General features: G+C 32.9%; 1 protein-coding gene across 1 annotated transcript in view; it reads left to right on the top strand.

Moving 5' to 3' along the window:
- The first annotated feature begins 463 nt into the window (after positions 1-463).
- LOC139498896 (uncharacterized) overlaps positions 464-14,171 on the top strand; it is a 253,701-nt gene continuing 239,993 nt past the window's right edge. The window contains exons 1-5 of the mRNA XM_071287485.1: positions 464-1,357; positions 2,043-2,107; positions 3,424-3,446; positions 4,517-4,600; positions 13,900-13,998. Coding sequence (XP_071143586.1) covers positions 3,429-3,446; positions 4,517-4,600; positions 13,900-13,998 — 201 coding nt within the window. The 5' untranslated portion in view covers positions 464-1,357; positions 2,043-2,107; positions 3,424-3,428. The remainder of the gene's footprint in view (positions 1,358-2,042; positions 2,108-3,423; positions 3,447-4,516; positions 4,601-13,899; positions 13,999-14,171) is intronic.

Genomic DNA, 14,171 nt, shown 5'->3' with positions numbered 1-14,171 from the left:
TCCAGTCTGGTGAACTTGCTCCCTGTCCAGTCAGACTGTTGTTAGTATAGGTAAGTACTTCATATGTTAACTATATAGGATCATATACTACTGAAATTTAATTCTAATGTAAAATATTCAAACTCTAAGGGGAGATAATCAAGAAATAGTTTGAACATTCAAAATACCCAAAACCAATACATTATAGTAAACAAGATGCACAAATCAAATTGTATTGCAACATTTAATGATTTATTTTATCAACAGTCTTCATGCTTAACCACAAGTCCTATGTCCATGATGACCCAGGCTTGTACATTTCTTCTCTACAAGCCGACAGAAGACAACTAAAAGTTTTAAGAAATTGAGCTTAGGGCTTGTGGACTCAAAACTTTATCGTGAAGACTGTATCGATTGAAAACGCGGAAATACATTGAAATTTTAAATGTGAAAATTCCTAAAGGGAAGATAATCCAGAGCTATAGGATTCATTCTAAAAAAGCATTAAACAAGTGTTTTTATTAATTCTTTTTGAAAAAGATTAACATTTTGCATTCTGCAGCTTTTGTACATGGGGAGACAAAAAATAAAATGACATAATCCGAAATTAATTGCATTTGGGAGTTGAAACTAATTAAATATTGCAAGCATTACAAATAGAGTGTTAACTAAGAAATCAAAATGTCTTTTATGATTGTAAGATGGGAGGTCTATGTCATTGAGACAGCAACCAATCAACAAAAGAGGTCAACATGGTTTTTAAAAATAGACAAGTGTCTCTATAAAGTGTTTTTATTTCATTTATATTTTCAGTTTCAACATCTATAATGTCTATTATTGATTTTTATTTGATCATTGTCCAGTCCTTGTAATTATTGTCCAGTTCTTGGGATCATTGACTGTCCAGTCAATTTAATACTTGTCCAGTTGAGTTGTTATTATAGGTAAATGCACATTGTATGTGAACTATATACAATCATTTATTATTGAAATTTATTTCAAAAGAGTGAATGTTAATTTTTACTCTGACAGGGGGAGATAATTGACCGATATATTTTACTTTTAAAATATCACAAGACCTGTGTTTTTATACCGTAAACAAGACATTAAAACAAAGAATGCATCCTGTATGAGTGAAGGTTTAGAGGCCTATATCAATGAGACAGCAACCAATCAATAAAAGAGGTCAAACAATACACAAGCATCTTTATTACATGCAATTATTATTTCAACCTGAAATAGAAACATTTATATTCTCATTTTAAGCATCTGTCATCTGTATTTATTTGATCCTTGTCCGATCAAGTTGATCCCTGTCTTGTCGATGTGATCCCTGTCCAGTCAAGTTGATCCCTGTCCTGTCAAGATGATGCTATAGGTAAGTGTTCAGTCAAATATTCAAGGTCTTAAAGGGGAGATAATCAATAAATAGTTTTAACATTCAAAATACTGAAAACCAATACTTCATAGTAAACAAGACAAAACTTGGGGTAAAGGAAAACAAAAAATGTGAGGTACACAAACATGTATCTGCTGGAGCTTAATAATCAACTATAGATGTAATATAGAAAGCAGAACACAGCCATACTGTTAAACGTTTACTTCATCTAAATGGAGTGCTAAGGCTACATCCCACACTGACATCAAGCCTATATGAAACAGGTAAAACAAATCATAACTCCCGCAATATTTTCAACGGTATATGTCAATGGGAACGCAACCCAAAAAAGTAAGAACGGAAATATGTAGATGTCAATATATAGGTAACGAAAAAAAATTATCTTCAAATGACAAGGTCTACATTTTCATGAAGCTGGCCATAAGGCCTAGGTAAGGATTTATTCATGTTAATGAAAAATTAAAAAAAAAACCTTTACTGTTCATAGTTATTTTGTTGAAACAGGAAATAACACACAAACATTGATATGTTTATAAGATAAAGAAACATTCATATATATCACAACAGGTACTGAAGAAGTACCGATAAAGTATTATTAAGTGATACATATATTTTACATATATCAGACTTAAACAAGTAAATATGATTTATCAATATTTTTCAGAGAAGCTTTAGATGAAGGCACTTTCTTACTGATAAATATAGCTGACCTCAGTTTTAATTAAATTAGTATGTATTATATCATATATGTTTTATATAATTAGTTCACCTGACATTCTCATCACATAGCGTCAGTTGTCTCTCGTTGACTCGAGTAAAAAACAGAAAATGCAGGCAGAGAAAGACCGGGAATATAAAAATTTACAATTATACTTCCCCAGGGACAAGAGCTCACAAATAATATTTCCACACACATGATATATTTATAAATTATTTGCTAGTGTCTTTTGGGTTTTGAATGTTTCTGCCTTTTTGAAAAATCTTATTTTTGAAAACTCTGTCAAATTGTAAAAATCCGTCTCATGTTTGGGAGGCTGATCCATAATCATTGTCCAGTAAACCCATAATTAAAAATTTATATTTGCTGCTTTGCCTTTCTATCATCATAAAGCTGAAGTCAAAAGTTAAAACCTAGCTTAGATGGTTTATAATTCAAATATGGATTGTTTTGTTTAATACTTTGTTGATTTCATGATAAAAAAGAATATAATTTTTTATCGCTATTTTGTGCATTTTTCTTTTGATCTTTTTTTGTGATAATTTTTATATCATGCTTCTCGCTTGAGATGGAAAAATTATCGCTAAAAACTAAGGAGGCCACGTGGCGTTGCTAACGAAATTGACATGAAATTGACAACGTCGTCATAGGTAAAATAGCGATAAACAGATTATCATTGGTCATCTCAACTCGATTGCTTTTCTCACTTTCGCTGTACCAGCTCAAGCGAGAAAATCAGTCTCATTGAGATGATCAACGATAATCTATAAGTATAGACTGAAAATATTCTGAATACTAGTAAGATAAAAAGGTATAGGTAATTAAGGTATTCACTTCTCATTGTTGAAAGCTGTGCAATAACTTGTCCTTTTGTCAAAGTACCATACGCTCTTTAATAGTCTGACTTTTGTAAGACTGATGAGCTGTAGGATGTGTGAATTATCTGTCCAACCCAAATAGTATTGCCGTATATAGATATATGAAGATGTGGTATAAGTGCCAATGAGACAACTCTCCATCCAAGTCACAATTTATAAGTAAACCATTATAGGTCATATAGTATGGTCTTCAACACGGACCCTTGGCTCACACCGCTCAGCAAGCTATAAAGGGCCCCAAAAATTACTAGTGTAAAACCATTCAAACAGGAAAACTAACGGTCTAATCTATATAAAAAAGGAAAGAAACGAGAAACACTTATGAACCACATCAATAAACGACAACTACTGAACATCAAATTTGTGACTTAAGAAGGGTGCAAACAATTGCAGCGGATTTAAACGCAATAATCACTCAACAGATTTATACATTTATTTTTCTATTTAAGGAAATATGGAAGATTTGAATGAGGTAAGATTTTTCTTCTTTATAGTCAAACAGTCAAGTGATTTTTGTCGAGCCTCCAACATTTATGTTGCGAAAGCGAGACAATGTGATCCTAGATTCCCTTGACGGCGTCAACATTAAGGTTCATTCTGTTGTTAAATTTTTTTTTTAGACATCAATTTTTTTTTGTCAAACCTTCATGGAATTTTAAGAAACTTGGACAGAAGCTTTTTTATGAACAAAATACTGTAACCATTATAACTCCTGCAATAAAGCATTATATTTTTTAACTGCTCGCTCAACACGGGAAAGAAGTGACGAAGACCCCTAAGCGCATGAATGATGTTCACTGAAACAAAAAGTTTTTGACAGAAATGCAACGAACTCAAAAGAGGTCTATTCATTTTAATTACCTAAGCTTACCTATTGATTGTCATAAAACTTGGAAGTAATGATTAACACCTGTAAAAACACATAAGTGTCAAATATGTCCCCACTGACAAAAAGGCTACTTGATCATTAAATAGTCACTATTTATTGATTTCTTTTTCTTGATTGAAAATATGTTTTTAGGCTAAAATATTAAAAACAACTTTTATTTTTTTATCAGAGAAAACTTAGAGACATTCAAAGTATATCTGTCAAACAAGTTATATCATCAAACATACAAATATTACACTGCTCCTTTCCAAGTTGTTATAGATTACATGTTTATATTGAAAATATTGAAACACAATTTTCACTCAGATTAGCTTTATTATGTGAGGATGAAATGTTTTTAAAAAAATCTTTTTCTTCTTCAAAATTTAGGAACAGTATACAATGTAATCATAAGCAGGGTTTCCTCTGGGTCTATTTTCTTTTTCACCACCCCTTTTGCCAAAACAATATATATTTTTCACCGCTTTCAATTCACACCCCAACTATTGTTTGTCACATTATTGTATTCAATAGAGTACATTGTCTCCCTTCTATTAACCAATAAAAATTGGTCATTCTAAAATATAGTTATTGTCTGGCGTTAGCGTGAAAAACATTTAAGATACTACACTCTTTACATTCTGTTAAATGTAAAATCTATTTTTTACTTACAGAAACTTATTGAAGCTGCTCAAAACGGAAGAGTAGAAGAATTGAAGCTTTGCCTAGCGAACGGAGCTAACATTGATTATCAAGAGGTAAACTTGTTACATTGAATACCAAGTTGGTAAACTTGTAACATTGAATATCAAATAGGTAAACTTGTAACATTGACTATCAAGTAGGTAAACTTGTAAAATTGACTATCAAGTAGGTAAACTTGTAACATTGACTATCAAGTAGGTAAACTTGTAACATTGACTATCAAGTAGGTAAACTTGTAACATTGACTATCAAATAGGTAAACTTGTAACATTAACTATCAAGTCGGTAAACTTGTAACATTGACTATCAAATAGGTAAACTTATCATGACACAGCAATGGTGTTCAACACAAAACATGGTACATTATGACTTAACACTGATTTTCAACACAGAACATGAGACACATCATGACACAACACTGGTGTAAAACACAGAACATGTAACACATCATAACACTACAGATATGTTCAACACAAAACGTAAGTCACATCATGACACAAAACTGATGTTCAACACAATACATGAGCCACATGACTTAACACTGATGTTCGTCACAGAACATGAGATACACATGATACATGACAACACTGATGTTCAACACAGAACATGGGACACACATGATACATAACACAACACTGATGTTCAACACAGAAAATGGGACATACATGATACATGACACAACACTGATGTTCAACACAGAACATGGGACACACCATGACACAACACTGATGTTTATCACAGAACAGGAGCCACATAATTACAGAACGTTGAAGATCAACATGTACATAGAACACGAGCTACATCATAACATAACTGTTGTTCATCACAACAAATGAGCAACATCACATGAGACATATTGTGACACAACCATGGTGTATAACACACAATATGATGCATCATGACACAACATTGATGTTCAATACAGAACACGAGACACATCATGACAAAACACTCATGTTCAACTCAGAACACGAGACACATCATGACAAAACACTCCTGTTCAACACAGAACACAAGACGCATCATGACAAAACACTCATGTTCAACACAGAACATGAGACACTATTTTATAACAAACCACTGATGTTCATCACAACACATGAGCAACATCATGACACAACATTGATGTTCAACACAGAACATGAAACACATCATGACAAAACACTGATGTTAAACACCGAACATGAGACACATCATGACAAAACACTGATGTTTAACACAGAACATGAAACACATCATGACAAAACACTGATGTTTAACACAGAACATGAGACGCATCATGACAAAACACTGATGTTCAGGGACTAAACTTAACACTCGCTGAGGCGCCCAAGGCGACCAGAGTCTCGGCTTGGCGAATATATTCAATCATCCTGATCGCCCAGCTGGGGACTGTAAAAAAATTGAAGTAAATCCCCTTTGTACCCTTTCCCCCACGATATTAATATAGACTGTTCCCAAAAGGAAACCTGTTTGTCTTATCAAAGCAATATAGTAATATATTTCCGAAAACCAGTAGGTTCTGTCTAATAACCTAAACCCAGTTGGACAGCTCTGTTTTCAATCCGGAGTCACGATATGGCATATAACTCTTTCTTTCTGCATGTTTTCTTAATTCTGCAAAATTTTCTACGATTATTTCATTATTGAATAGTGTTTTATTCTAAACTGTTCAATCATGTCAATAAGCATTGCAAAAGGGATGTTTTCGTATTGTCCTGGGAGTCATTGCAAGCCTGTGTTAGATGGTAACTTGTCCCTGATTCGCTAATAACAAAAATATTTGATGAAAAAATGAACCACAAAATCTCGTAAATAAATATCTCAATATCTAGTTTGATAGCCAATCTTCATTAAAAACTATTTGAAAAATATATTTTGATAAACACTATTAGACATGTAAGAGGATGGATTGGATTGAGATAGTATTTAATGTTCAAAGAAAGAGCCATATTGTCTACATGTCAACAGGAATTTAAAAAATTGAAGGGAGATAATTTTGTTAGGAAATGACCTAAAATAAATATTGTCAAATCTTATGATACATTTCTGGTGGCAATAAATCAAATATTATAAACTATAAAGGTTACCACACAAAAACATTTTCAAGACTCAAAACTTACAAGTAGGATTCCATAATAAGGCTTCATTAGAAAAACTGTTTTGTTTCATACCATGAACATACATCATGTACATTTAAAGAAGAATTAAAGAAATTTGTATTTGAACATAAATAAAAACTGTACTTCCTGTTTTACTACTGTATTTATGAAACAAATGTTTTTGCTTTTAACAATTATGGAGAATTAACAGTTTTAAGATTCTGCAATATATGCAATGTATTGTTTCATCAAACTAATATGATCCTCTGGGCTTAAGTGCCTTTTCAGAAAACTAGCACCCTTCTGCCCTGAGATTCAAGCTGAAACACTGTTAGTATATAAAAAGTAATTTTGAGTTTTATTTTCTGTTATTCTTTTAGTATAAAGATTTAGTGGGCTCCTAGAATTTCAAGTGGGCCCCTGAAAAAAATATCTTAGGGGCCAGCTTGGCCCCTACAGAAAAACAGTTAAGTCTAGTCCCTGATGTTGTTCAACACAGAACATGAGACACATCATGACAAAACACTTATGTTCAGCACAGAACATGAGACACATCATGATGAAACACTGATGTTCAGCACAGAACATGAGACACATTATAACAGTATAATAACACACCACTGATGTTCATCACAACACATGAACAACATCATGACACAACATTGATGCTCAACACAGAACATAAAGACAAATCATGACACACCACTGATGTTCATCATGACACAACATTGATGCTCAACACAGAACAAGACAAGAATGTGTCCAAAGTACATGGATGCCCCACTTGCACTATCTTTTTCCATGTTCCATGGACTGTAAAAATTGGGTAATAATCTAATTTGGCATTAAAATTAGGAAGATTATACTATAGGGAACATATGTACTAAGTTTCAAGTTGATTGGACTTCAATTTCATCAAAAACTACCTTGCCCAAAAACTTTAACCTGAAACTCCCACTTTCATTTTCTATGTTTAGTGAACCGTGAAATTGGGGTCACAAGTCTAATTTGGCTTTAAAATTAGAAAGATCATATCATAAGCAACAAGTGTACTAAGTTTCAAGTGGATTGGACTTCAGCTTCATCAAAAACTACCTTGACCAAAAACTTTAACATGAACAGACGGACGCATGAACGGAGCCACAGACCAGAAGACATAATGCCCCTCTTCTATCGTAGGTGGGGCATAAAAAACATCATGACACAACACTGATGTTCATCACATAACATGAGACACATCATGACACAACACTGATGTCCAACAAAAAACATGAGACATATCATGACACAAAACTGATGTCCAACAAAAAACATGTGACATATTATGACACAACACTTGTTTTCAATACAAAATAGGAGACACATCATGAAACAACATGCATTTAAAGACAACATGTGACATATCATGACATAACACTAATATTCAACATAGGACATGAATCATATGACAGAACATTGATGTTCAACACAGAACATGAGAGACAACAGGACACAACACTTATGTTCAACACAGAACAAGACACATATTAGGACACAACACTGATGTACAACACCGGAACATGAATCACATGACACATTACTGGTGTTCAACACAGGACATGAATCATATGACAAAATAGTAATGTTCAACACAGAACACGAGACACAACAGGACACAACACTGATGTTCAACACAGAACATGATACACAACAGGACACAACACTGATGTTCAACACAGAACATGAGACACATCATTACACCTCACTGAACTATACATGTAATCAGAGTACTGCACTAAATGTGAAACCTACCTTTTTTTTAAAGCATAACACTGACATACTAATACTAAAATATGTTCTGCACCTGACTTCTCAGAGTAAATAGACAAACAAATATAACAACACACAACACATGGCCTGGACCTGACTACTCAGAGTAAATAGACAAACAAATATTACAATACACAACACATGGCCTGGACCTGACCTGACTACTCAGAGTAAATAAGCAAACAAATATAACAACAAACAACACATGGTCTGGACCTGACTACTCAGAGTAAATAAGCAAACAAATATAACAACAAACAACACATGGTCTGGACCTGACTACTCAGAGCAAATAAGCAAACAAATATAACAACAAACAACACATGGTCTGGACCTGACTACTCAGAGCAAATAAGCAAACAAATATAACAACAAACAACACATGGTCTGGACCTGACTACTCAGAGTAAATAAGCAAACAAATATAACAACAAACAACACATGGTCTGGACCTGACTACTCAGAGTAATTAGACAAACAAATGGAACAACACACAACACCTGGTCTGGACCTGACCTGACTACTCAGAGTAAATATACAAACAAATGTAACAACACACAACACATGATCTGGACCTGACTACTCACAGTAAATAGACAAACAAATGTAACAACAAACTGTAACACATTGTCTGGACCTGACTTGACTACTCAGAGTAAATATACAAACAAATGTAACAACACACAACACATGATCTGGACCTGACTTCTCATAATAAATAGACGAACAACTACAAACAACACATAGCCTGGACCTGACCTGACTACTCGAGTAAATATACATACAAATATAACAACAAATAAAACATAGTCTGGACCTGACTACTCAGAGTAAGTAGACAAACAAATATCACAACTCATGGTCTGGACCTGACCTGACTACTCAGAGTAAATAGACAAACAAATATCACAACTCATGGTCTGGACCTGACTACTCAGAGTAAATAGACAAACAAATATCACAACACAACACACGGTCTAGACCTGACCTGACTACTCAGAGTAAATAGACAAACAAATATGACAACACACAACAGATGGATTGGACCTGACCTGACTACACAGAGTAAATAGACAAACAAATATAACAACAAACAACAAATGGTCTAGACCTGACTACTCAGAGTAAACAGACAAACAAATACAACAACACACAACACATGGTCTGGACCTGACTACTCATAGTAAATAGACAAACAAATATAACAACACACAACACATGATCTGGACCTGACCTGACTACTTAGAGTATATAAACAAATAAATATCACAACACACAACACATGTTCTGGACCTGACTACTCAGAGTAAATAGACAAACAAATACTACAATACACAACACATGTTCTGGACCTGACCTGACTACTCAGAGTAAATAGACAAACAAATATAACAACACACAACACATGGTCTGGACCTGACTACTTAGAATAAATAGACTAACAAATATAACAACACACAACACATGGTCTGGACCTGACTACTCACAGTAAATAGACGAACAAATGTAACAACACACTGTAACACATTGTCTGGACCTGACTTGACTACTCAGAGTAAATATACAAACAAATGTAACTACAAACACCACATGGTCTGGACCTGACTACTTAGAATAAATAGACTAACAAATATAACAACAGACAACACATGGTCTGGATCTGACTACTCAGAGTAAATAGACAATAGACATACAAATACAACAACTAACAACACATGGCCTGGACCTGACTACTCAGAGTAAATATACAAACAAATATAACAACAAACAATACATGGTCTGGACCTGACTACTCAGAGTAAATTGACAAACAAATATCACAACACTCAACACATGATCTGGACCTGACCTGACTACTCAGAGTAAATAGACAAACAAATACAACAACACATAACACATGGTCTGGACCTGACTACTTAGAATAAATAGACTAACAAATATAACAACAGACAACACATGGTCTGGACCTGACTACTTAGAATAAATAGACAAACAAAAATCACAACACACAACACATGATCGGGACCTGACCTGACTACTCAGAGTAAATAGACAAACAAATATAACAACACACAACACATGGTCTGGACCTGACAACTCAGAGTAAGTAGACAAACAAATACAACAACTAACAACACATGGCCTGGACCTGACTACTTAGAATAAATAGACTAACAAATATAACAACAGACAACACATGGTCTGGACCTTACTACTTAGAATAAATAGACAAACAAATATCACAACAGACAACACATGATCTGGACCTGACCTGACTACTCAGAGTAAATAGACAAACAAATACAACAACTTACAACACATGGTCTGGACCTGACTACTCAGAGAAAATAGACAAACAAATATCACAACACACAACACATGATCCTGACCTGACCTGACTACTTAGAATAAATAGACAAATAAATATAACAACACACAACACATAATCTGGACCTGACCTGACTACTCAGAGTTAATAGAAAAACAAATATAACAACTTACAACACATGGTCTGGACCTGACCTGACTACTCAAGAGTAAATAGACAAACAAATACAACAACACACAACACATGGCCTGGACCTAACTACTCAGAGTAAGTAGACAAACAAATATAACAAATAACAACACATAGTCTGGACCTGACTACTCACAGTAAATATACAATAAATATAACAACACACAACACATGGTCTGGACCTTACTTGACTACTCAGAGTAAATATACAAACAAATAAAACAACAAGCAACACATGATCTGGACCTGACCTGACTAATAGAGTAAATAGACAAACAAATATTACAACAAACAACACATGGTCTGGACCTGACTACTCATAGTATATAGACAAACAAATATAACAACACACAACACATGGCCCAGACCTGACCTGACTACTCAATAAATAGACAAACAAATATAACAACAAACAACACATGATCCAGGTTGTCTGATTTGGTACGGGCACACAATGTGGAGGGGTTAAACCATATTTGTTTTTGTACCATTCCTCCTTGGCCTATCTAGACCATTGGTATTAAAAATAAAACACAAAATAATAAAACCTGCACTATTCAATTACCATTGCTCTGTATGTTAACTGATACTTAGTCATTATACTGAATCAACATTAAATCAAAATTCTGAATTAAATTAGACAGTTTTCAGGGATGATTCCAGGTGTTTACAAATGGGTCCCTTGAATATCAAATTGGGAATTTTTATCCCAATTGGGAATTTTTTATGCATACAATATAAGACGAAATAATATATCATTTTCCTGTAAAAACGGAAAATGAATATTAAGTTAATTTCTTCTGTACACTGATTGCATGAAGAAATTATTGGATTCAGACCAGGGAAGTTGTAATACATGAATATCATTGCATATGATGCACTATCATCTTAACTTTGGTAAACGAGGCCTATTACAAAAAACACCACAAGTACCAGCTAACATAAACCTATGGCAGGCCCTTTAGCTATTTATTCGAATTTCAAATTATCTCATAATATATACGATATCTCATATAATATATAAGATTTATTTAAGATATCTTAAAGTATATGAAATATCTTATAAATATGTTTTGTATAAGATATCATATTAAGAAAATTATATGAGATATCTTATAAACTACATGTATAAGACATCTCATAAATTGTTTCAGATATCTCGTGAACTATATAAGATATCTTATAAACTTTATTTGATATCTTTCAAACTATATCAAATATCTAATGAACTATTATATAAGATATCTTATAAAGTTTATGAGATATCTTGAAGTTAGATTAAATAGCAAAACGGCTTGCCATATTAATCAGAGAAAAAAAATTAAATATATTTCAAATAGAACTGACCAATTGTTGAATTAAGAAAAGCAATTACAAAAGTATATATATATATGCTTAATTGATAAGTTATTTAAAGCAATTGAACCAGTGAACTTTAAAATTATTTGGATTATTTTCATATCTTTTGAAACAGTTCCATAATGATGACATCGTATTTTTTTTGGGGGGGGGGGGGGGGTGTCTTATTTCATCAATATTATTTGCATCAACATTATTTTCAAAAACGCTCAAACTTTTGTCTTTTGCGGAAAAAAGAGCAAAATATAAAATAATTTCTTTTACAAAACAAGTTTTAATCAACATAACCGGCTCTGCTGGGCGATCTGCTTTTACCATTCAAATTCATTCATCAATGTTATATAAAATTTGCTCTTTGCCGAGGTCTGTTTTGACACCCATTTTGACAAAAAGCATATTTTTTATCAACCTGCTGAGCGATCTACTTTTACGAGACCACATACTCTCATAACATTTTAACTACAATTGAATCCGGCCGCTAAAATTGTTTACCTCATGTTGACATAGTTAGATCGTTGTTAATAAAATGCGATCATAGTCAGCATTTTTATCCGGATTTTACTATGTTTTGACGACAAACTATGAAAAATTATAGTTGCCGTAATCGGTGACGGAAACTTTTCCGGAAATACCGATTTTTGTTTTATTTTCCTGAATTGGGAAACATTTTTTTGGGGCCGCTGGACGATTTGAGGGCCGTTAAGCGGCCCTAAACTATAAAGTGGAATCATCCCTGGTTTTAATTGAAAAATTCATGCATGGTTTGATTTTAAAATATTTCTCTTTTTGTTTGAGTTATGGATGGTGAAGTTCTTATTTTGCTTCTTGACATGAAACAATTTTTTACACTTATGTTTCACTTGATGTTGTGTTAACAACTTTGGTCAGGTAGTGATATGTATAAAGATCTAATGTAGAAATATCTTGTAGAAAGGACAAATAGATGTTAGATTCATATAAAATGTAATTCCGTTTAACTCATATAATTGTTCTGTATCTGACATGTCTGAAAATACTACTCTTTTTCACTTTTCTTTGATTTTTTTTTAAATCAATGATTATACTGAATCTGCACTAAATCCTGTTGTTAATTAGACATGTTTAATGGACAACAAATGCTTGTATGAATAATAATAATGATAATAATAATAATCTTTATTTAAACATGTTTTAGGATCTCATTTTCTTTATGTTGTACTAAATCAGGAAATAAAATGTTTTTCATGCTTTTTTGAATAATTTATTATTAATGAAATCTACACTAACATGACTAAATCCTGTTGTTAATTATACAGGTTTAATGGACAACAAATATTTGTCAGAATCATATAAAGTGGGGTCTCATTTTACTCATAGTATTGTTCTGAATCAGAAAATATATCTTTTTTTCATTTTTCTTTAAAAAAAATATTTTCTTAAAATTTATGATTTTACTGAATCTACACTAAATCCTGTTGTTAATTAGACAGTTTTAATTAATGTGACTATTTATTTGTGTTTATATTTATTACACAACATTGTCCAGTTTATCAGACAAGTTTTGATGTCAGTTGTATTATTCCAGAGTCTTGGATGGACAGCATTAATGTTGGCTGCCAGTGAAGGACATGTGGAAGTGTCTCGACTACTTCTGGAGAACAGATGTAACAAAGATATCACACAAGTATGTTATCTACTAAATCTGATCACATTACTTTTAATCAACACAAAATCATGTTGTTAATTAGACAGGTTTAAAGGACAACAAATATTTGTAATAATTATATAAAGTGGGGTCTCATTTTACTCATAGTATTGTTCTGAATCAGAAAATATAACTTTTTCTTTTTTCTTTGA

This window comes from Mytilus edulis, chromosome 12, assembly GCF_963676685.1.
Source record: "Mytilus edulis chromosome 12, xbMytEdul2.2, whole genome shotgun sequence".
In the NCBI taxonomy this organism is placed as follows: domain Eukaryota; kingdom Metazoa; phylum Mollusca; class Bivalvia; order Mytilida; family Mytilidae; genus Mytilus; species Mytilus edulis.
This window is presented reverse-complemented; position numbering and strand designations above follow the sequence as displayed.